The sequence below is a fragment of the Hippopotamus amphibius genome, chromosome 13, assembly GCF_030028045.1.
Source record: "Hippopotamus amphibius kiboko isolate mHipAmp2 chromosome 13, mHipAmp2.hap2, whole genome shotgun sequence".
NCBI classification, from domain to species: Eukaryota; Metazoa; Chordata; class Mammalia; order Artiodactyla; family Hippopotamidae; genus Hippopotamus; species Hippopotamus amphibius.
In genome coordinates, this window is record NC_080198.1 from 30628655 (window position 1) to 30650299 (window position 21645).

The 21645-nt window shown below is 47.4% G+C and overlaps 1 protein-coding gene across 2 annotated transcripts in view; it reads right to left on the reverse strand.

Moving 5' to 3' along the window:
• The window catches only part of FLNB (filamin B), a 136596-nt gene that overhangs the window by 31017 nt on the left and 83934 nt on the right, over positions 1-21645 (reverse strand). For both annotated transcript variants that reach the window (XM_057706317.1, XM_057706316.1), the window contains exons 19-29: positions 19057-19174; positions 16461-16723; positions 14223-14820; positions 13352-13525; positions 12174-12336; positions 11416-11576; positions 7392-7559; positions 5252-5375; positions 4006-4162; positions 2790-2979; positions 460-707 (exon numbers count right to left, since the gene is read on the reverse strand). In XM_057706317.1, coding sequence (XP_057562300.1) covers positions 460-707; positions 2790-2979; positions 4006-4162; positions 5252-5375; positions 7392-7559; positions 11416-11576; positions 12174-12336; positions 13352-13525; positions 14223-14820; positions 16461-16723; positions 19057-19174 — 2364 coding nt within the window. The remainder of the gene's footprint in view (positions 1-459; positions 708-2789; positions 2980-4005; positions 4163-5251; positions 5376-7391; positions 7560-11415; positions 11577-12173; positions 12337-13351; positions 13526-14222; positions 14821-16460; positions 16724-19056; positions 19175-21645) is intronic.

The following is a 21645-nucleotide window of genomic DNA, read 5'->3' on the forward strand; positions in this document are numbered from 1 at the left end:
ATTTCTTCCTCCTCCTCATCAAAGCCTAAATCTTTCCAAAACACAATTGGAGGTACTTTGAGTGCTGGGATATCAGAGTCAAGTCTCCAGACATAACAGCCTTGGGAACCTCTCTCCTCCAGCGGAGGAGTGAGGAGGAAGAATTAGCAGAATGAAAGATTTAATGTTTTACTTATAGACATTTTTTGTCAAAGTGTACCTTATTGAACTGGGCTTAGGCCAGGACATTGCCTACAATACTTAGCATGATGGACACTTCAGTTGCCATGATTTCCTAAAACCCCTTAGAGCCAAAGGGTCCCTGGGTTTCTAGAGATTCCTGTAGGACTCTGCAAGGTCATGATTGCTTAAGACCGAAAAATAAAAGTGGCCGGGGATGTCTCAGCCAGGGTTTAACAAACGGCAGCTGTGACTGTTTCTCCTAACAACCGCATGCTCTAGGGAAGGAATTTTCCTTACCATAACAGTGAAGGGGCTGTTGGGAATATCGACGCCACCAAAGCGCACGTAGATGACATAGGTACCCGGCTTAGCAGCCGTGTAGAAAATGTCATAGGTGCCATCCTCATTCTCGATGACATCGGCCTCAGCCTCCATGCCATCTGGTGTCAGAACCGTGCAGGTCACTTTGCCTTTCCCGGCGGTCTTGGCATCAACCACAAAGCCCACTTCCTCACCGGTTTTCACAGTGGAGGCGATTCCAGGACCTGGAGAAAAGTTTAGGAGGAGAGCATGGAGCTTCAGCCATGGACAGCTGCTCTGGAGGCCCAAGAACAAATCACACATGTTTGTGTTGTATCTGCTGCCGTGCAGAGATGCCCTGGGGAAGATGCTGCTCTAGGGAGCATTCTATCCATTACTTATTAAGTAAGGAGCATCTCCAAGTTCTGAGTGACAACCACATGCTAAACCTGCTTTGCCAGCATTCAAGGGTATGGGGACGAAGGTCAACTTTCATGAGGAAACACATATTGGGCGTTTTCTTAAGTGCCAGATACACACAAAGGTGAGCAAACCACAGTCTCAGCTCTCAAGATGCTCAGAAACTAACAGGGCAGATGCATGCAGGGTGGACACCAAGAATGACAGCTCAATCTGCAGTGGAAAACACCGAGGGGGGACTAAGTTACCAAACAAATAATCAACGATTCTTCGGAGAAGAATCCTGCAGCACATCTATGAAAAGTTCTATGAATTTATATCCCAGTGTTGCCACACTGACAGAGGGCTTCCTGAGAAACGGAAATGGATGAATTCTGAAGGATGGGTACTCTTGACTAGGGAAGACTTACAACCTCTGTCTCCAAAAGATGACCTGTCTGTCTCTCTCGTGGCACACTCTTACTGAGGATCCACAGATCAGGGAGTGCAAAAAACTGTGAACTAGCGACTTCCCTGATGGCGCAGTGGTTAAGAATCCACCTGCCAATGCAGGGGACACAGGTTCGATCATTCAGGAAGATCCTACATGCTGAGGAGCAACTAAGCCAGTGTGGGACAACTACTGAGCCTTTGTGATGCAACTACTGAAGCCTGCAAGCCTAGAGCCCATGCTCTGCAATAAGAGAAGCCACTGCAATGAGAAGCCCAAGCACCACAGTGAAGGGTAGCCCCTGCTCGCCACAACTAGAGAAGGCCACACACAGCAACGAAGACCCAACGCAGCCAAAAAGTAAATAAAACTTAAAAACAACAAAACAAAAAGTGTGAACTAAAAGCATCTTGGCAAAAAAAAAAAAAAAAAAAAAAAGCAAAGTGTGTAGAAGAGACAGGGAGTAATAAGAACATGCTGAGACAGTGAGTAGTGGAGGGAAGGCTGGAGTCCGGCCCTGAATGACAGATGAGAGGTGGGACTGAAGGAGCACCCAGGTTGAGCAGAGCATCTTGCCTGAGCTGGGGGTGGGGGGGAGAGCCTGGAAAGCCAGGAGGAAGCCCCCACCCAATATTCACATGCCCTCAGGTTAGCAAAGACAATCCGGTTGTCCCTGGAACAGCACAGACCGAGGAGGTGGCAGACTGGCTAGTGTTACAAAATGTCTCAGTTTTGTGGTGGGTGAGCCAAAAAGAGCCAAGCTGAGCAATTTACAACCTTACCCTGAAGGCCAAAAGATCTCCTCCATTCAGAGCAAGACGAGATATGAGAGAAATAGGACACATCCAGGGTGGACCTCTGTTTAGTTTTACTTAAAGAGAAGCAAATCTGTTTCATTTCAGAGACGGGGATTCATGGTTTGAAATCTGCTTGAAGCAGTGCCAGGGTTGCCCATGATATTCAATTGGTTGTGTTTTAGAAATGTAAGGAACTGTGATGCTCAAGTATTCCTTCCGGAGAGACTCAGACCTAAGTCCTGAGTGTTGAGGAAAAACCTAGATCCTTTAATGTGCTTCTCTAATGCTGGCCTGAAATGCTCTTGAAAAAATCTTGAATAACTAAACCACCTACTCACGAAAGGCATAGATTTGATGCTATTCATGGAAGCCTCCATCACAGCTGAAATCTCAACAGATCACTCACTTCAAAAGCAATTATAATAGTTTCCATGTGCCTGGCACCGTGCTAAGTACTTGTCATGCCTGACCTCATCTCATCTCTGCAAGAGCTCTGCGAAACAGTCTCTGATCCTTGGAAGAGCTTCTTGAACGTAACTGTTCTCTGAAAAGATCTTCCATCTAAATCTGACTGAGGCTAAGAGTGGTTGAGGATCTTTTTCTGATCACACAGCCATTAAGTGGCAGGAGCTGGCTTTCTGATGCCAAAGCCCACACTCCCATCCTTGTGCTGCACTCACCTGTGGCCAGGCACTTGCTGGCATCGCCCGTCTGTGTGGCCCGGATGCGGTAGGGAGACAACGGGATGTCATCCCCGCCGTAGGTGACCCCAATCATATACCGTCCGGTCTTGTCAGGGACGTAGGTGACAGCATATGTGCCATCTTTATTATCGTGGACAATGGCTCTTTTGGGTTTTCCCTCTTGGTCCTGTTGATTACAGAGAAATGCTATTTAGGATGTTGTTATCAAGATGTAGAAACCGTTCAAGGAAAACCTTGACACATTTTGCTCATTAATTAATGCCGTTAGTGGGAGAAAACAGAATTACTGGCTTAATACATTTTGGGGGGGTGGGGGGGGGTGGGAGCAGAGGGTCATAGATCCCTTTAACACTGTGATGGACACAGTCAAGGGAAGAGTTTTAGCTCCAAATTAATTGAAATGTAGGGAGATCCTGCCTGCGCACCATCACCTTCGCTCCCTGTGCCCTCTTCACTAACAGGACCCTAATTCTTAACTAGATGCGCTGTTCCCAGAATACGAGATGCCACTTCCTAGTATCCTTGGACGCTAGGTACAGCCATGGGACTTGTGACAAACTTCTAGCAAACGAGAAGAAAGTGGATGTCTTATGAGGGACTTCTGACAAGGCTGCTTAAAAAAGCTGATTGAGGTGGAAGGTTCTGTTGTCCCTTCTGCTTCTCTTTCTCCTTCTGGCCTGCCGTGGGGATCGGATGGCCAGACTACCAGCAGCCTCGCGGACCATGAGGAGACCTTAGGGACAGAAACCACATGCTAGGATAGAGGAGCAGAGAGGTGGAGCCCGCTTCCTTGACAAGCCACACAGCACCCAGGCACCTTGCCTGGCCTCTGGCCCTCTCTCACAAGAGAGAACTATCCCATTGTGTTTAAGCCACTCTTACTTGGGGGTTTACTGTGATATGCAGCAAAACTTAGTCCTAACTAACCCAAAGGGTAATTTTAAAATTCAAAAATAAATACACAGGAATAGATATAATATAGGGCAAAATACATGAGATTCATGTATTCCCTCAGACTTCTCAGGCAAGTGTGTTTGTCCTCCTGCACCATTACTGACTCTCTTGTTGGGGAAATCTGACAAACATTTGCATGAGATCAGAAACTGCTTTTTAAAATGCTGGTTCTTATCTTTGGCCGGGAAATTAGGTCTTATTAATGAAGACCGACTCCAAAAAAATCACTCAAATTTACCGTTATCTGAACAGCAAGCAGGCCTTCCCCGGCATCTCTGGCATCGATCGCAAACTCTACAGGCAGACTGGCAGGCACGCCATAGGTACTGAGGCCAGGGCCACTGGCGGTCACTTTGCTGGCATCGTATGTGGGAAGGACCTTGACCTTAAAGGGACTTGACAGACATATACACAGTCCAGTTCAGTATGGATACACTTCAATTCAGCTACATCTGACCTCTCTTATACAAAGAGACTGGAATTGAGAGAAGGGATTTCTACAGCATGAGACTTAAGTGCCTTAAATCCAGCAGAAATTTACAACCATGTAACCATCATACAACAGACCAGCTTTCCCTTATTGCATTTCACGGGATACAAACTAATTCCCAAATTAGTTTGGAAAACATGGGGTTAAAGACATGTAAGCCACTTTTGTTTTGCTTACACAATGATCACCAAAGAAAAAAATATGAAAACTGACATTTCAATACTATCTCATCCTCTTATTTTCTATTTTTAGTATGTTTTTAGATGATGCAAGACCTACCAGTCAAGTAATACATCAATGTAATTTATAAATTATATATTTCCACAAAACTAGAGCGATGTGTATATCTTTATGTAAAATATGTATATTAGGGGTATAGGTGAAACTTTTAAATACTAAGTATGATTAAAAAAATCTTTGAAGACTATTCTGAGAGGTAAAGAGCTTAAGCAACATTTTTTTTGTATTAATATGAATGAGGAAAAAGGTTTTTATCCAACACCTTCTGGGACTACTAGTGTCAACCAAATTCTCAATTAAGAAGTAAAAATGTTTTCCCTAATTAGAAAACAAGTTGCACGGTCACCAGAAAGCAGACCTCGATGAACTAATGTACTTCTTAATTTCAGCTCATCTTTACATTCATTAAAGATGGCTAAAAGGAACAAATGTTGGGGCAGGGGCACCAAGATTGCAGGAGACACAAACATCAAGGCGAGTGTATTTTAACACTTGTGTCGAGCATGCCAGCTATCAAGTGATGCTGATCGGGTGGATGGATGGGTGAGCGAGTGGGTGGATGGATGGGTGAGCGGGTGGGTGGATGGATGGATACACGGGTGGGTGGATGGATAAATGCGTGGGTGATGGGTAGACAGATGGATGGATGGATAGATGAATGGAGGGGTGGGTCACCAGAGCAGTGCTGGTCAGTCCTGCAGAGGGGTAGGCTTGAGGTTGGCTCGGACCCCTTCCCTAAGTGTCAGGAGCTTACCTACGAGGGATCTCTTCATCAGCATATTTAACAGAGACCATGTAAGGCCCCTCCTGGGACGGGGTGTAGGTCACTGTGTGTGTGCCATCCCCGTTGTCCACCACGTTCACCGGCTCCACCAGGCCTGAGGACAGAGACAAGAGGGCTGAGGAGCTGCCTGGCCTCCCCTTCACTCCACCCTGGGCTGAGTTCAGAAAGGATCACATTCATCCCTGAGAGCTATTGGTTTCCACTGATGAGTAACACAAAGGCAAGCAGGCCATAATCAGAGGCCTAAGAAATCACAGGAGAAGGATTCCCAATTCATGGTTGCAGAAATGACCCTAAGAGACACCTTTAGCTGTCTGTTGGCTGAAGTACACTCAGGCGGACCTAGAGTATAATTAAGGAGACTGCCTGCACTTGTTGCTGGAGGGCAGATGGTGAAGATGCGTGCTGCAGACATGCTACCCTTTCGAGCTGGTTAGGCATGCTTGCGATGTGGCAATTTTATTCTACAGCCGAGAAAGGGGCAAAGAGTCCCGAACTCTGAAGAGCAAAATTTAACCAATGGGCAAGCCAGTCAAGACTTGTGTCCACCTTTGAGCAAAGACCACTATAGCGTCAGCATGCTGGGTGTCGGTGCAGGGCAGGTAAGGGTGCCAATCTCAAGCTCTCAAGGTGAGGCCTGCGGGGGATGGTTAGAGATTACATTAAAAAGCACGATCAAGGCATGCATTAGGTTGGTAGATTCTAGATCCCAGTTCTGCACATGAGTGTCAAGGATGCGTCAACTGAAGGGTAGATTAATCAAAGCATGGCATACTCATTAAGCAAAGCAGATGAGGCAGGCACTTGCAGAGGTAAGGCCAGCAAGAGGCATTCCGGTTACATAAATCAGAGTGGCAGCCAATAGGAAAATGCAAACCTGTCTCCATAAAGTCACCCTTCGGGTCACGTTTAAAGGACTCTGAAATGGCTTTCAAAGGGCTGCGCCTTGACTGGGAATCCGTCTCATCAGCTAAAATTAAAAGGCTGTTATTTCAGAGTCCTCTGTAATGTCGTAGATATCTAAGTAAAGCTTTTCTCTCGTTTCCCGCAGCTTTGCCCATCCCCACCCCCAACACACACACAGAGGTCTTGAAGCTCAGTAACTTTGTGGAATCAGATTCCAGCCCTATGACTTCATTTCCCCAAAACCACTTCCGCTCTGAGCTTCAAAGGGCATAACCTCCTGGTGAACCCCATTAAAGAGAAAGTTCCTCTTCAAAGAAGGAAGCCTTCATTTGCCACTTCTGTGAAGCCAAGGACACATCACTGAAGAAATCCAGATAATTTAAGAAATTAGGCAGAGAAGGCACATTTTAAATGCTGGAAGAGGAAGTGTGACCACCTACAGAAAAAGGTAAATTTCAACGCACATCAGGGCTTGTCCCATAATGGCCTGCTAGTCTCACCCAACCCAAATTCCAGGCTGCAAAAGGGCAGGCCAAATTGCCAACAAAGCCCTTTCCCCAAGACACCCCTCTCTCTAGAGAGCTGGGACAATGACAAAGCCATGTGCCACATGGGCTGAGTATTGATCATTTCCAGAAATTTGGGGTGTGCTCCCACCTGAGCACCAAGGCAATTTGAAGAGAGTTTCCAAATCTACCACCCACCTAAATCCAGAACCATCCCAGATCACCTCACAAATGCTGAAACACATAATTAAGCAGCTGTGATAATTTTATACGTGAGAGCCCAAATACTACTTGCTTCATCTTGCTACTTTAAAAAAAAATAATAAAAATTTTAAAATGACATTTAGGATCATATTATTAAATGGGGGAAAAGACAGGCCACTAGAAAAATAACAGGTCTGCCTACTTTTTAAGCATAAACTTCTCCTGTGTAGCTAGAACATGGAGTGATAAAGTAATTTAAGAAATTTAACTTTAAGTTCATGACTAAACTCAAAAGCAAAGTGTCTGCTCTGGGAAATTCCCTGGCAGTCCAGTGGTTAGGACTCCATGATCCCACTGCAGGGGGCACGGGTTTGATCCCTGGTCAGGAAAAAACAAAACAAAACAAACAAAAAGAACAAACCGCCTGCTCTGGGTCATGGCTGCCCCAGTGCAGGGCAGGTGAGTGTCGGCAGGACAGCAGGATGTGTACTCACCTCGTGGGCCCATGACCCTCACTTCCAGCGGGGCCAGGCCAGCCTTGCTGCTGTCCACCGTGAAGGACTGCAAGACGCGAGCTCGGACACCTGAGCCCAGCCCAGGGCCAGCGATCTTGACCTTGCTGGGGTCCACAACATCCTTCACAGGAACCCTGAAGGGGCTGCCTAGAGAAGAAGTCACAGGATTCTAAGTACAGCCTCCCTAGTGCCTGGAGACCTGCCTTGTGTGCACCCAGAATTGCACTGCTGCTCCACCCAGGCCCTTGTGTCTACCCGCCCCAGTCAGCTCCTCCTGCCTTGCTGTGTGTGCACCCCTGTGCACCTGCTACATGCAGAAATGGTGCCAGATGCTGGGCCCAGAGTGCTTAACAGCTCTCCAAGAACCCCATGCAGGAGAAGGATGAGGTAAGCAAGCAACTATAACATCATATATAACACACAATGGGGGTTTATACAAGGTATTGGTGGAACACTCAGAAGGCAATGAATCTGGACACTTTCCAATAACATATGAAACATATGGGTGAGCAGATGTCACTGAGAAGGATTTCAAGCAGAGGGATTGGCACATGCAAAGGCCTGGGAGGTGAGGGAGAAGACAGGCTGTAGAAGGAGCTGAAGGAGGATGCTGAGTGGTGGCAGGAAGGCGTGAAGAGGACTGTAAAGAGGAGGGCAGGCCGTGCAGTCCACATTCAACATCCTCTCCCACATAAGGCTCCTCAGGGACCCCTGGAATCCTGCCCCTGTAACACAGCCAGCACTGCCCCCCACCCCTCCACCACCACATTTTGGCCTTCTTGGTTCCCTGGCCATTGGGGGAAGCTTTGCTCTCTCCCTGACTGTAAGCTGTGGTCCCCCAGCATGGATGACCCCACCACTGACACTGGGGCCCTCTGACTCTTTGAGGGTATTGATTTTAAAGACTGATGAAAGATGGAAAAGGCAGGGAGATTCGGATTTGTGAGAAAAGCACTAAGCACAGAAATAAGAGCTGGGCCAGAACCCTCATGGGATTCCTCTGCTGAGGGAGACCAAATAAGACCTCCCTAGAGGCGGGCCAGAAACAGGAGCCCCAGCGTTCCCGGCACCGTGCCTCAGGCCGCCAAGTCCACCACCAAGGGGTGACACCCATCTCTTGCAGGAGTCCTCACGCTCCCCGCGACGCCTGGCAAAGTTAACGATGTCTAATTGCCATGTAAGCCAAGGTCTCTTTGCTTTGCATCCCAGGAAGTTTGTACTTTGTAAAATCAGGGGTGGTAAATAATGAAGGCCACATGAAGAACCAAGGCCCTGGCTTTTTGAAGTTGGGCTTCAATGGCATCTGGTTTTTCGGCTAACTGAAATAAACGGCTGATTCTGGAAAAGACAAGCATCACACTCCCTGCTGGAGTTTAGTGAAACAAAAGGGAGCTTGATTTTAAAGAGAGACAGCTGAGGACGTCAATGTCCACAGGTGACAGTAATGAACTAATTTTGAAGCCAATCTCCAAGTTAGCCACCCATGGAAGTGGTCTGAACTTAGCACGAGATTAGCCAAGAACCAACAAGATAGCTTAGGTCCAGAGTAGCAAATACCAAGCAATCGATGCCACTCTCCGGTTCTGTGCTCCAGGCAGACATGATCAATCAATCATGGCGGACTTTCTTCCTGATACACTCATCCCAGTCGACCCAATGGTCGAAACAGCCACCACCAACAGACCACAGCTGACCCACCAGAGGAAACCAACATGCCATTGCAGGTAAGACAGGATACCTTGTTAAAAATAACCACACCATGGGTTTGTGTCAGGCCAGGAAAAACCGGGCTAATATTTAACCAACCAGAATTCCTATGAATGCAAATTAGAAGCTACCAGGTTGTTGAATGTTTCACAGCAAAACCTCTGCTATGAAGCCTGACACTGAGACAACCAACCAACACTTTACTGAACGACTGCCCAGGAAAATTCTGGGGTCCAGGAGATGCTGGCATTTGGCTCTGAAAGGGAAAACAGTCTGAAAAATAAAAAAGAGGCACCATCTACATCTGATGAGAAAATCCCAAATGGGCCTCTTTCTGTTGTTATGCTCCAAGTTGGCCACTTGCCTGAAAGCTTGTGCGTCAGCCACAGGGGCCCAACCTCTCACCCCCTTCTGCAAGGGGGATCCCAAAGCTGAAGGCATCCACCAGCTTTTCTCGATGGAGTCAAAATAGTCTTGTTGCCTCCACGACCAGGAAATGCTCATCCCCACTACTGTCTGCCTGATGGGAGCCCCCAAGTCATCTCCCCTGGTGACAGCCTTCTCCCCGTTCTCCGAGATCTACTCTCCCATCCCATGAACTGCACAACTGTAGAAGTCCGAAAGGTCCCTTTGGCTCTGTACCGTCACTGAGCCCGGCTTTCTTTCTTTGTAAACACTAGACAGGAAGCTCACAGAGGGCAGGAGCTTTGTCTTGTCTGTGGCTGAATTCTCCCTGACTAGTGATAATAGGAATTAAAATATCTATATTGATTTTTTTTTTTTTTTTTAATGGTGCATGGGCTTAGCTGCTCCCCGGCATGTGGGATCTTCCTGGAGCAGGGATGGAACCCATGGCCCCTGCATTGGCAGGCGGATTCTTAACCACTGCACCACCTAGGACGTCCCAGTATCTATACTGAAAGAGCTTCAAGGACAGGTACTTCCCCGGTCCGGGAAGATCCCACATGCCGTGGAGCAACTAAGCCCATGTGCCACAACTACGGAGCCCACATTCCGCAACTACTGAAGCCCACATGCCCAGAGCCCGAGCACCGCAACAAGAGAGGCCACAGGAATGAGAAGAGCAGGCCCTGCTCACCACCACTAGAGAAAGCCTGTGCGCAGCAACGAAAACCCAACGTAGCCAATAAAAAATAATAATAAATTTATTTATTAAAAGAAAAAAGAGCTGCAAGGACAAATTTGAGAAGAAATGTCACTTTAAATGAGTTAACCCTTTAATAAACATCTGAGCAGAATGACTTTGAGCTGAATGTCAATGCTTTCTGATCAATGTGAAAAAGGAGGAGTGAGTATGGGTATGTCTACACATTTGCACATGATACAGGGAAAGAGCAGATAGTCAAGGAAAGCATGTGGTCAGTAGACACTCCAGCTCCCTGGAAATCAATCCATAAACCCAAAAGTAGGGCCTGCCCCTTCCTCTCATCCTGACTTACGGCTTTCAGAACAACACTGACCCACCTGAGGTTCCGCCTGCTCCCACCACACCTGAGACAAGGCATAAGCTGACTCAGGAGCAGCCCCGGAGTTCCTAGATTTGTGTCCACACCACAGTACACACTCACCTACCCTTCTAGGTGTGTGTCGGGTGGCAATCATTTCATTACATAAACAGAACTAGAATCTATGGAGATTCCCCTGCTGAAGCATGAAAGCGGGAGGGCCCTTCACTATTTAAGTCTTATTTTTTTAATGTTTGAATCATTTATAGCAGTGGTGCTATTGTCCCCTAGTGGATATCTAACAATATCTGGAGATATTTTTGGTTGTCACAAAATGGGCTACAAAAATACCGTACAATGCACAGGAAATTATTATTATTCCTGTTTTACCGTAAGTGTACATAGCGCATCATTAAATAGAAATTAAAATATAAGAATTTGAGTTTCTGTGTCATTATCAGCTACCAGGACTGTCAATGGAAAACGGAAAACAGAAAACAAGACGTGTGTATAAGATGAATAAGAACTAACCACAAAAGAAAGCGGAGATTTTCAACATTGTAAAGAATCGGCTTTCCTTTCAGATCTAGGTCCTTCAACACGTGAACAACCATTTTCAGTTAAAACTGCAAGCCAATGCTTTCTGGCGTATTACTGGTCCTCTTAGGAGATGGGATATCCTTGGAGATGCAGCCCTAAGGAAAATTATCCCTTTGCAGCTATGGCAAATATCAGACAGTTCTTCCCATTCAGAAAGGTAAAGCAAAATCAAACCCACTTTCATGCAAAAATCAATTATTCTTTGGGTTCCCTTCAGAAGGACAGCTTACCAGGGATGTGGGCTCCTCCATATGTGATATTCACATCGTAGTCCCCTGGAGCAAAGGGAATGTACTCAGCACTGCAGCTGCCATCTTTGTTGTCTCTGCAGTTTATCTTTGACTCCGACGGTCCCTCGACAGTTATGCCAAGACCCCCAATTCCTGCCCCTCTGGAAAGTGTGAATAAAAAGACCAAGTTGTACTAGCAGTACATGCCTGTCTGCTTATTGCCAAAATTCCTTTAAAATCCCTCTATAAACTATCCCATTTAGCCAACCAGACTCAACTACTGTGATACCTCTCATACAGGGAATTTCTCAATAGTGTAATATAAATAAAAACAACGTCAACCCTTTGTTTCAAATGCTTATACTTCATTTGTTTTTCTTATCTAATTGCATTGGCTGGGTCTGAAAGTATAATTCAGGTATGTGACTTCTAACCAGTTTTAATAGGAATATTTCTAATATTTCACGTAAATATGAAATTGGCTCTATTGTTTTGAATTATCAAGTTAAGTAGCTTCCATCTAGTCCTGGTTTGCTCAGCAGTTTTACGACTATTATCACCTGCTTTTTGGTACTTTTAAAAGCATACGTGGTCTTTCTCTGTAATATATGTCTTTATGGAAGAAGATGCCTCACATATGAAAGAAAAAGCCTCTCAAAAGTTGAGAGACCATGATACATATGTAGGATACACCTATAAAACTACCCAGGGCTACTCCTTTCATAGAGTCAACACATAGATCCCAGGACCTTGCTTACCTGGTAACCACAGTAAAGACATTGGGTTTGTTGGTAAAGGCCTCTTTCAACCCAGGTCCATGAGCTTGAACCCGAGATGGCTGGCAGCCTTCAGTTACAGCCACTTTGAAGGGACTGTTTGGGATGGGCACATCATCATATGTCACCTCCACTACATGCAGGCCTGTTCAAAACAACATAGAGAAATATATTTGCACAGGAGTCACTTATTTGTGGGAAACAATACTCTAGCATTCAAGTCTATGTGCACTTCCATGTTATTCGAAAAGAACAGGTCTGACAAACAGCGATGTTGTTCTGATTTGATTTTTTAAAAATACAAACTATCTATGCTTTTGTTCACTTGGCAGTCACATAGCACTCCCCATCCCCCAACAACACACACACAAAGACCTCTCCTACAAGCAAATATCACGAAGTTTATGTTTAAGACAGTCATCTTCAACACACCGTCTGGATTTGAGAAAACTCCATCTAGTCACTAACCGAAAGACAAAGAAAAACTCATGAAAACAAAACAGACGAGCATCCACAAAAAGAACCTGCAAATATCTATACCTTATGTTTAGGGATTATATATCCAGGTAATGAGGACATATGGTGCTTTTATTTTTTTCTTTATGCTTTTATGGTTTATCAAAATTTTAAGTAATTCCTAATACTCAATAAAGAAATGAATTATGTTAAAAAAAACTGCACAGGGAACCCGCTGGCCGCCCAGTGGTTAGGACTCTACCCTTCCACTGCTGGGAGCTCGGGTTCGATCCCTGGTTGGGAAACTGTGAAGTCCATGGTGGCTTCACGAAACACATCTGCAGAGCAATCGCACACATAAGTTGTGTGGCATGGCCAAAAAAAATAAACAAAATAGGAGGTAAAAATTAAGGGGGAACTTTCCCCCTTCAGAAAAAAAAAAAATTGCACAAATGAGCAACATGCCATGACATCAGCCCACAACCTGCTCAGATGAGACTGAGGCGAAACCCAGCCCAACTGTTTCACAACAGAGCCAGGCACTGAGCAGGCAGGTGGCTCTGCCTGGGAAAGAGGTTCCCACATTTCCCAGTCGCTTTGCCCATGCTTCTGCTGAGACGGGCAAAGCACGTGGGGCAGGAGTTAGCACCAGCCACCGGGAGGAAGCAGCCCAGCAGAGCTCATGTTCCACGAAGTCCACCCACCTTTCTCGAAGGGTGTGTATTCCACCTGGTAGGTGCCATCAGCATTGTCTGTGACGAAACACTCGGTGGAGGCCCCTGAGGGGTTCGCAATGTGGGCCTTGATGTGGTCGCCTCCCACCTGTGTCAAGGGCCGTGAGTCGACTGTGAAGTCCGTGGTGGCTTCACGAAACACATCTGCAGAGCAATGGCGCACATGAGAATGTCGCTGACACCTCAGATTCAGGAGCAAACCCAAGGGCCAAGGTTCTCGGCACTTTAGAGCACACTGTCTAATTTCAGTGACAGCAGACGACCGGTTTCTCTGACACAGAATCAGGAATACTAATGCCTCCCCACCTTCAATGCCCCTGGCAAAAGAAGCCCCTTCCAGAGTAGCCTCAGCCAAGTAACAACACAACCACCTGCACACTTCTTGGGACGAAGGTGGGGTCTAGGACAGGCTAAAGGATGAGGACAGCAAGTGTGGTATTAGCCAGCAGGACATTTTAAACCTTTTTCAGATAACTGTCAAAAATGCAATATGTTGTGTTTCCACATTAAAAAAACAAACATCAAACAAAAAAACATCAAGATTTCTGGCTTTGCCAGAAAAGAAAAAACAAAAGGCGGGGGGTGAGGTGGGGGTGAGAAATCTGCTGCTGACAGGGCTGGGAGTGTGAAGAAACATAAAGCCAGGGTTGGGCAGCAGAAACACCACATGCTCACCCTTTTGCTATGGTCCCCTCTACCATTCGCTGACGCAGAGGCCACAGGTGAGTTTTCTTCTACCTGGCCCAACCCCTAGAGGCAATTGAGTTTGCAGCCCTGACTCTGAGCTTCCAGTGAGTCCCCTGCTACTTCGGCAGCCACCCCTCTTTTACGTGAAACGCACCTTTGCCTTCTATTCCTGGCCCAAAGACTTTGACCCTGCTGGTGTCCACGGCGGGCTCCACCCTGACCCTGGCGGGGAAGTGCGGCACGAGCTCACCGCCGTACTTCATGGTCAGCGTGTACATGCCAGCGGTCAGGGGCACGTAGGTCACTGCATAGGTGCCATCCTTGTTGTTCTCGATACAGACTTCGGCTTTCGCCCCTGAGTCTGAGACGGCTTCCAGGCCCAGGGCCCCCGGCCCCGCTTCTGAACAGTCCACGCTAAGCAACCCGGCCTCGCCCACTTTCCCGTGCTCGAGCCCTGGGCCTGCCGCCACAACTTTGGAGGGGTCAAATGGCATTTCAATGTCAGCTTTGAAGGGAGAACCAGGTATGTGGACTTCTTCAAAGAGGATGTTGACAAAGTACTCCCCAGACTTTGTCGGAAGGTAGGAGACAGAGCAGGTCCCATCGCCGTTGTCCGAGCATTCAATTTTGGCCTCACACGGACCTTCCACGGTTAAGCCCAAACCTCCAGTTCCAGCTCCTTTGGTGTCGATGGTGAACTCGGCAGGCTTGCCCACAAGGCCACCTTCAAGACCAGGACCATGGGCCTTCACCTGTTTGGACAAAGAATAAAAGTCAGACTCTGCCCGAAGCCGGTATCGCTGCTCAGCCAGCACCGCTTTCAACACCAAGCCTGCAGTCGGCACTGAATGCCTCCTCAATGAAGTGGTCCTTCTCCCTGGGGCCTAACATGTCACACTCACCCACCCACAGCACTGAGTTACAGCCACACGCACTGGATGCTGCAAATGCTGAGAGAGGGAGACCTGGCGGTGAACTCATTCAACACGGAAGGGCACGGCAGAGGCGTGGCTTTCCTCTCTCCTGCCAGGCTCGGCTCAGGGGCAGGGGCTGGGGCTGGACACCTAACATCCAGTCCAACAGACACACTCGGGTTTCCTGGGCTGAACGGTCACTGAATGGCTTTCACGGACTTCACTGTTGCTTTGGCTGCTACACCTCCCTCAAAAACTCTGCATAATAAAAAACTGAACTGTAATGGTGAATGCACGTCATTACGTATTTATCCAAACCCATAGACTGTACAACACCAAGAGTGAACCTTAATGTAAACTATGGACTTTGGGTGACAATGCTGTCGACATAGGTTCATCCATTATAACCGGTGCACCACTCGGCGGGGGGGGGGGGGGGTAACGGAGAGGTTAGGCATGTGGGGGGAAATCTCTGTGCCTTCCTCTCAGTTTCACTATAAACCTGAAATTGCTCTAAAGAATAAAGCCTAATGAAAAAACTAAAAAACAAAAAAACATTGGATGGACCTAGAGGCTGTCATACAGAGTGAAGTAAGTCAGAAAGAGAAAACCAAGTATCGTACATTAAGGCATATATGTGGAATCTGAAAAAATTGGTATAGATGATCTTATTTACAAAGCAGAAATAGAGACACAGACATAGGTGACAAATGTATGGATAGCAATGTGTGTGTGGGGGGGTGGGATAAACTGGGAGATTGGGACTGACATATATACAGTATTGATACTATGTATAAAATAGATAACTAATGAGAACCTGGCTCAGGGAACTCTACTCAATGTTCTGGTGACCTAAGTGAGAAGGAAATCCAAAAAAGAGGGGATATATGTATATGTATAGCTGATTCACTTTGCTGTACAGTAGAAACTAACACAATATCGTACAGCAATTATACATTAAAAATAAAATTCAAAAACCAAAAAACAAATTGCTTTTAAAAGAGGCTTTCATCTCTGATTCAACAAATAAGACAGTGTTATAGGATTCTAGGCATTCAAAACACTGGAAATATTCCAAAACCCTTGATTCAGGGCTACTAGGAAGAAATGATAATGAGAAGAATATATTTTTATACTGCATTATAATAGCTTGTGTAGGATGAGCTCGCTGTGTGTGCCAGAGGCCAGACCGGGGCCTCCACACCCACCATCTGACCCCTCCCTCACAGGCTCACATGATGAGTACCACTCATGCTGACAAGTGAAGGACAGGAGTCCCCACAGCCAGAGCCAAGAGGAGGAGCAGGGCGGGGACCCAACTCCGAGGGGATGCTTCACGCTGGATTGTAGCAGAGAGAACTACTAAGAACAGACTTTCATCCCAACACAATTTTCCAAAGGTCTTTGCGAGGCAGAACTGGAGCACTAACTATGTGTTATGTCTGCCAACAAGTTCTGGAACGAAAACGGAAGCTGACCTTGGTGGGATCCGGCGGCAGCGAGGCCTCCACCGTGTAAGGGCTCCCGGGCACGGGATGTCCATCATAGGTCACGTCAACAGCATACAGCCCCTCCTCCCGAGGGATGAACTTGGCCATGCTGCTCTCCCTGCCCGCCACGGGCGTCACCAGGCAAGGCACGACCTTCCTCGAGGGGCTCAGGATCGTCACGTCCAGCTTCCCCTGGCCTCCGGCCCCTCTGGTGTCAACGGCGAACTCCTGATCCTTCCCAACCTCGACTCCTAGAGAAAGGAAACAATCCAAAGGGATGAGCTGACCCGGCAGCAAAACCACAGCTGAGAGCAGAGGTGGTGGTTCCTTGGGACATGGGACATTTTCTCAGCCTCTACAACAAACACGGGCTGATGCAGAACAAGAGGCATGACTGCGTAAGAATAATCACCATTCCGGCCTCAGTGACAACCAGTGCAAGGACATTAATAATTCTTGATGATAATAATAACAATAGTCATCATTCACGGAACGCATCCTCTAGTTCCCGACACAACCCGACAGGGTATTTATTAGTAATCAAGGAATTTAACAGATGGGGAAACTGAGGCTCGTGGAGGGTTAAGTGACTTGCCTGGGGTACACATCCAGCAGACCACAAAGCTGGGACTCAGATCTAAATTTACTGGACCCCATGGTCTGCAGTAAGTTATAACCTGACACTGTTGTTTCTTCTTTGCTTACTTTTGGTATTAACTTTGTATCAAAACAGTCCCAGAAGCCAGTGTTTTATTTACTAATTCTTGGCAGCAAATTCAATCCTACAGCCAAGAAGGCAAAAGTCACAGAGCTGGCCAATGCAGAGGCACTGAAGCAAGCCCTAAGAACGGACTCTCTGTGTCATGCTGATACTTGCAAGGTCTTTGCAAAGCAGGGCCACAGAAACCCCATGTGTTACATTTGACAAAAACAAGGAAAGGACTCTGAACCAAAACAAAAGCACTGGGAGCTTTCCCACCACAACCCAGGGAGGCCCTGACTTGGGCAACACTGGGTGTGCCAAGAAGAACAGTATCGAGCCACAAGCAAAGAGGCCTCGGAGCTCCACCACCCAAAGACTTCTCCTAACTGGCATCGTGCTTTTTCCTAGTCTGATGTCAAAACCCTCGGTGTCTTGAAAGGAATAACAAGGAGACACGTGAGGGTTAGACAGTGATTGTTCTTATGCTCAGAGCTGGCTGCTCCCCAGGGAAAAAAAGTCAACATCAGGCTCTTGCTTCAGAGCCCCCGGAGCTAGGAGCTGGCCTCAATCACAACTCTTACATTTGGGTCGCAGGGCGCTGAAGGTGTTCCCCGAGGGTCCCGCTGAGACCTGGAGAAACCCTCACAGGTGGAACAAGAGGCCTGCCCTGAGGGTGTGCACAGAGCCCCGCCATGACCCTGAAACCAAAAGATTGTGTGCCACTGAGGTGCAGCCAGGCTTTGGCCACTCAATGAGCAGATAGATGCAGGTATGAATGTTCTTCAGGATACACTGACATGGGACTTCCCTGGTGGTTCAGTGGTTAAGAATCTGCCCTCTAATGCAGGGGTCGTGGGTTTGATCCCTGGTGGGGGAACTAAGATCCCACACACGCTGCGCTAGCCCACAAGCTGCAACTAGAGAGAAGCCGCAACGAAGAGCCTGCACATTGCAACAAAGACCCAGTGCAGCCAAAAAAAAGAAGAAAAAGATACACTGACGCAAAAAGGTGGGCTGAAAACATATGGGTATGGCAGGATAACTTCAGTGCAAAGTAAATGTTTTCTGCTGGACTTAAGTAGGTACAGATGCAGAAAGAAGATATGGAAGGATAGAAACTGAACTGGTAACTTTGGTTAACCTGAAGGAGGGGGAGGGGATGATGGTTAAAGTAGAATGAATTTACTCTTAGCTGTGATGAAAAATGGAATTTTGCATTACTTGTGTAAAAACATACTTTTATGATCATGTGTTAAACTTGAGAAGCTGTGTGAGAAGCACATCAGTGTTCATACTGTACTATTCTCTTGACTTTTGTATGTTTGAAATTTTCCCAAATTAAAAAAAGTTACAGGAAATGAGCTTGTACTAGTAAGACACCTAACAAGCTAAAGGAATATCCAGATTGGGGTGGGGAGATGCACTGTAGTTGTGGTTTGTGAGCACCTGGGAGCTCACTTTTATGCTTGACTGTTGACCCTAACGTGGATTTAGTGGCCAAGGATAGCTGGCACAATCAAAATTTGCCAGAAAGTGACATGCCCCAAATTCTCTGTCATAAAAGCCTTCCACTGTGGTGACAGAAGTTACTGAGGGCTGGCTATGAGCCAGCTCCTAAATATTAGCTCATTTAATTCTCACAATATTTCCATGGGTCTTTTTCCCCCACCTCCACTGAACCAATGAGAAAACTGAGGCTTGGTGAGGTGAAGAGGCAGGTAGGGTCACAGAGATACTCCACGGCATGGCCCTAATTCAAACCCAAGTCTGTCTGAATGCAAAGTCTCATAAGGCAGAATCTGCTTCTCTGCGAATTATCTGTGAAGGGAATCTAACTGCTCTTCAATGACCCGTCTCTCCCCACACTCATGACGCACTTACTGTTTTCCAGTCCATTAATTTTTATTCTGCTGAGATCCAGTGGAGCGGCCACGCCCACGCTGAAAGGGCTTTTAGGGATGGGATCGCCACCGTACGTAACCAGAACCTGCATGCTGCCCTGGAATGAGAGAGAAAACCAAGGACATGTTTGGGTACCAACATCCTAACTTGATGTTTCAACCTGCCTTCCGGGTCTTTCATTCTTCCCAGAGATGCAGGGTCTATGACTCCAGCAGATTTAGAAAGCATCTCAGATATAGTTCTCTAAATTTTTGGCCCCATGGCACGAATGACAGAGAAATCACACAAAAAAGAGCAACTAACAACAACAGGGACAGCTGGATGAGTATACCATGCTCATACTTTTAAGCATTTCCTTGATTCAATCTCAAAACTGTCCGAAGAGTTGGTCACCATTTTTCCAGGACATGAAACTATAGCTCAGGGAGGTAAAGTCACTTGCCCCAAGTGTGAGAGCTGGGCCTCACGCCCATGGCACACAAACCTAGCTGCTCTGCCACACCACCGCCCCACCCAACACACACCCAGCCCTGGCCATGGGCAAAGCACAGGGGCCTCGTGGCCTCTAACTAAACAAAATCCTTTTTTATCCCCATGTCCTGGGATTTCAGGCCACTAAGCTGAAAAAGGGATTTGCAAGAGTTCGCCTGGGCTGTTCTCCACAGTCCCTCCGAGCCAAGCCTCCATGAAAGCGCACAGCTGTCTCAGTAGATTAAGGTCCTCCTCACCTCAAACGTCTGGGCGTCACATAAGAGGATGTGGGCGGGAAAGAAGCAAGGGGGAGGGAGGGATGATGCCCTGCGGGAATACAGAGGGCTCGCTGGAATTCAGCCCCTGCTGAAAGCTGTCCCGGATCAAGTGTTAGAAGGGTGTAGCTTTTGGCCTATGAATAGTTTCTCACCTTCCTTTTGTAATAAAGAAGGAGGGAAAAGTCAAGACAAAAATTAGTTGCATTGATGAAGGAGGGAGGATTGATTTTCTAGGATGTACTAGTACTGCACACAAATCCAATGCCCGATCCCTGCCTCAAAAATGTAACATCTCATGGTAAGAGGTACATGGTCACATTCAACAGAGCAGGGGCTGATCTGCTGCTTCAGCCCTCGAGGCGTTGCCAACACGCTAGCCCTTCCTGAGGGTAAGCCCCCAAAGCCCTAACTCTTTGAGAGCTAGGCCTCCCGGCTAACCAAGGGTCCTGGAAAAACCTTCTCCACCACCCACTAGAATTCACCTGACCACTTCTCTGGAGTGCTGAAGGAGTGAGGGGAAAATCCTCTTTCTGTTAAGCCCACCGTCCCATAAGGAAAGCATAGTCTCATTACCAGGCATGAAAAACCTAACAAAACTGAGATAGGAAATTAACTCTACCGTAAATAACCTAACAAAGGGGAAGAAGAAAGCTTAGAGATTTACACCTGAGATGGCCTGTAGATTTTTAAGGTTTCCTCTGAGGCCCCAGCCAAAGAACAGCCTGTGCATCTTCCCCAGGGGGCTAGGAAGTGACAAATGTCTGAGCGGTGACCACTGGTGCATTACACAGACTTTGCTGATGGCCAGATGGTTTTATTTTACTTACTTATTTTTTGGCCACACCCTGCGACATGCAGAACTTCCCTGACCAGGGATTGAACCTATGCCCCCTGAAGTGGAAGCATGGAGTCTCAACACTGAATAACCAGGGAAGTCCTGCCAGCTGGTTTTATTCTCTCGCCTACATGCTTCTGAGACGTTGATCTCATTCTGCATGAGACCCACGAGGACAGGACCAAGAACGCCACCCACAACCCCTTCTGCAGAGACCTCTGTGACAGCCACGGCTACCAGCAGTAACAACGTTTCAAGGAGACTATTCTCCTGTGAAGCCCAGTGAGCACCAGGGGCTTCCTCAAGGCATCCCAGCAGCACTTGGAGTCTCAGCTCCCAGTGGCTCCTGACTCAGCATGTCGAGGAGCTGCTGCCACTGGCTCCTCAAACCACTCTGTTCAGGGAAGCTTGCGGTGAGAAACCAAAGTCATTGAGGCCACAGACAACCAAAAGCACAGAAGGCAAAATCCTCCAGGGAAACTGTCATTGTACAATGGCTCTTCTATAAAATCAAGCCTTTTGTCTGACCTCTGGGATGGTCTTCAAGCCCCAGCCCAAGCCAAAATTCTGACCACTGTCTGCCAGCAAGAGCAGGATCAACCAGCAACATCCATCCATCCCTGGTCCATGGCAGGCAGGCGAGCTGTGACCCGGGGCCCTGCAGGGGCAGCAGCAGCCTGCAGGAGTCAGGGAGCAAAGAGCCAGCAGTCGGGTGGGGCCGCGGCGCCTCATAGCAGCCTGAAATCTGAGGGTGAAGCGTGCACCCTAAGCCAGGACCCGCCCTCGCCTTTCCACACACACTCAACAGCTGTGTTTCTGGAACGTTCCAGCCTCTTAATCCCTAAAAACCACCACAAGAAGGTGCGCCTGTGGGCGGCAGCCTGAAAAGTAACCCCGTGTGGCTTTCTGGGCTGACCCAAGTCTCTTAACCACATCCAAGAGCAGCGCTCAAAAGGCACACGTATTTAACCCAATCTTGAGCTG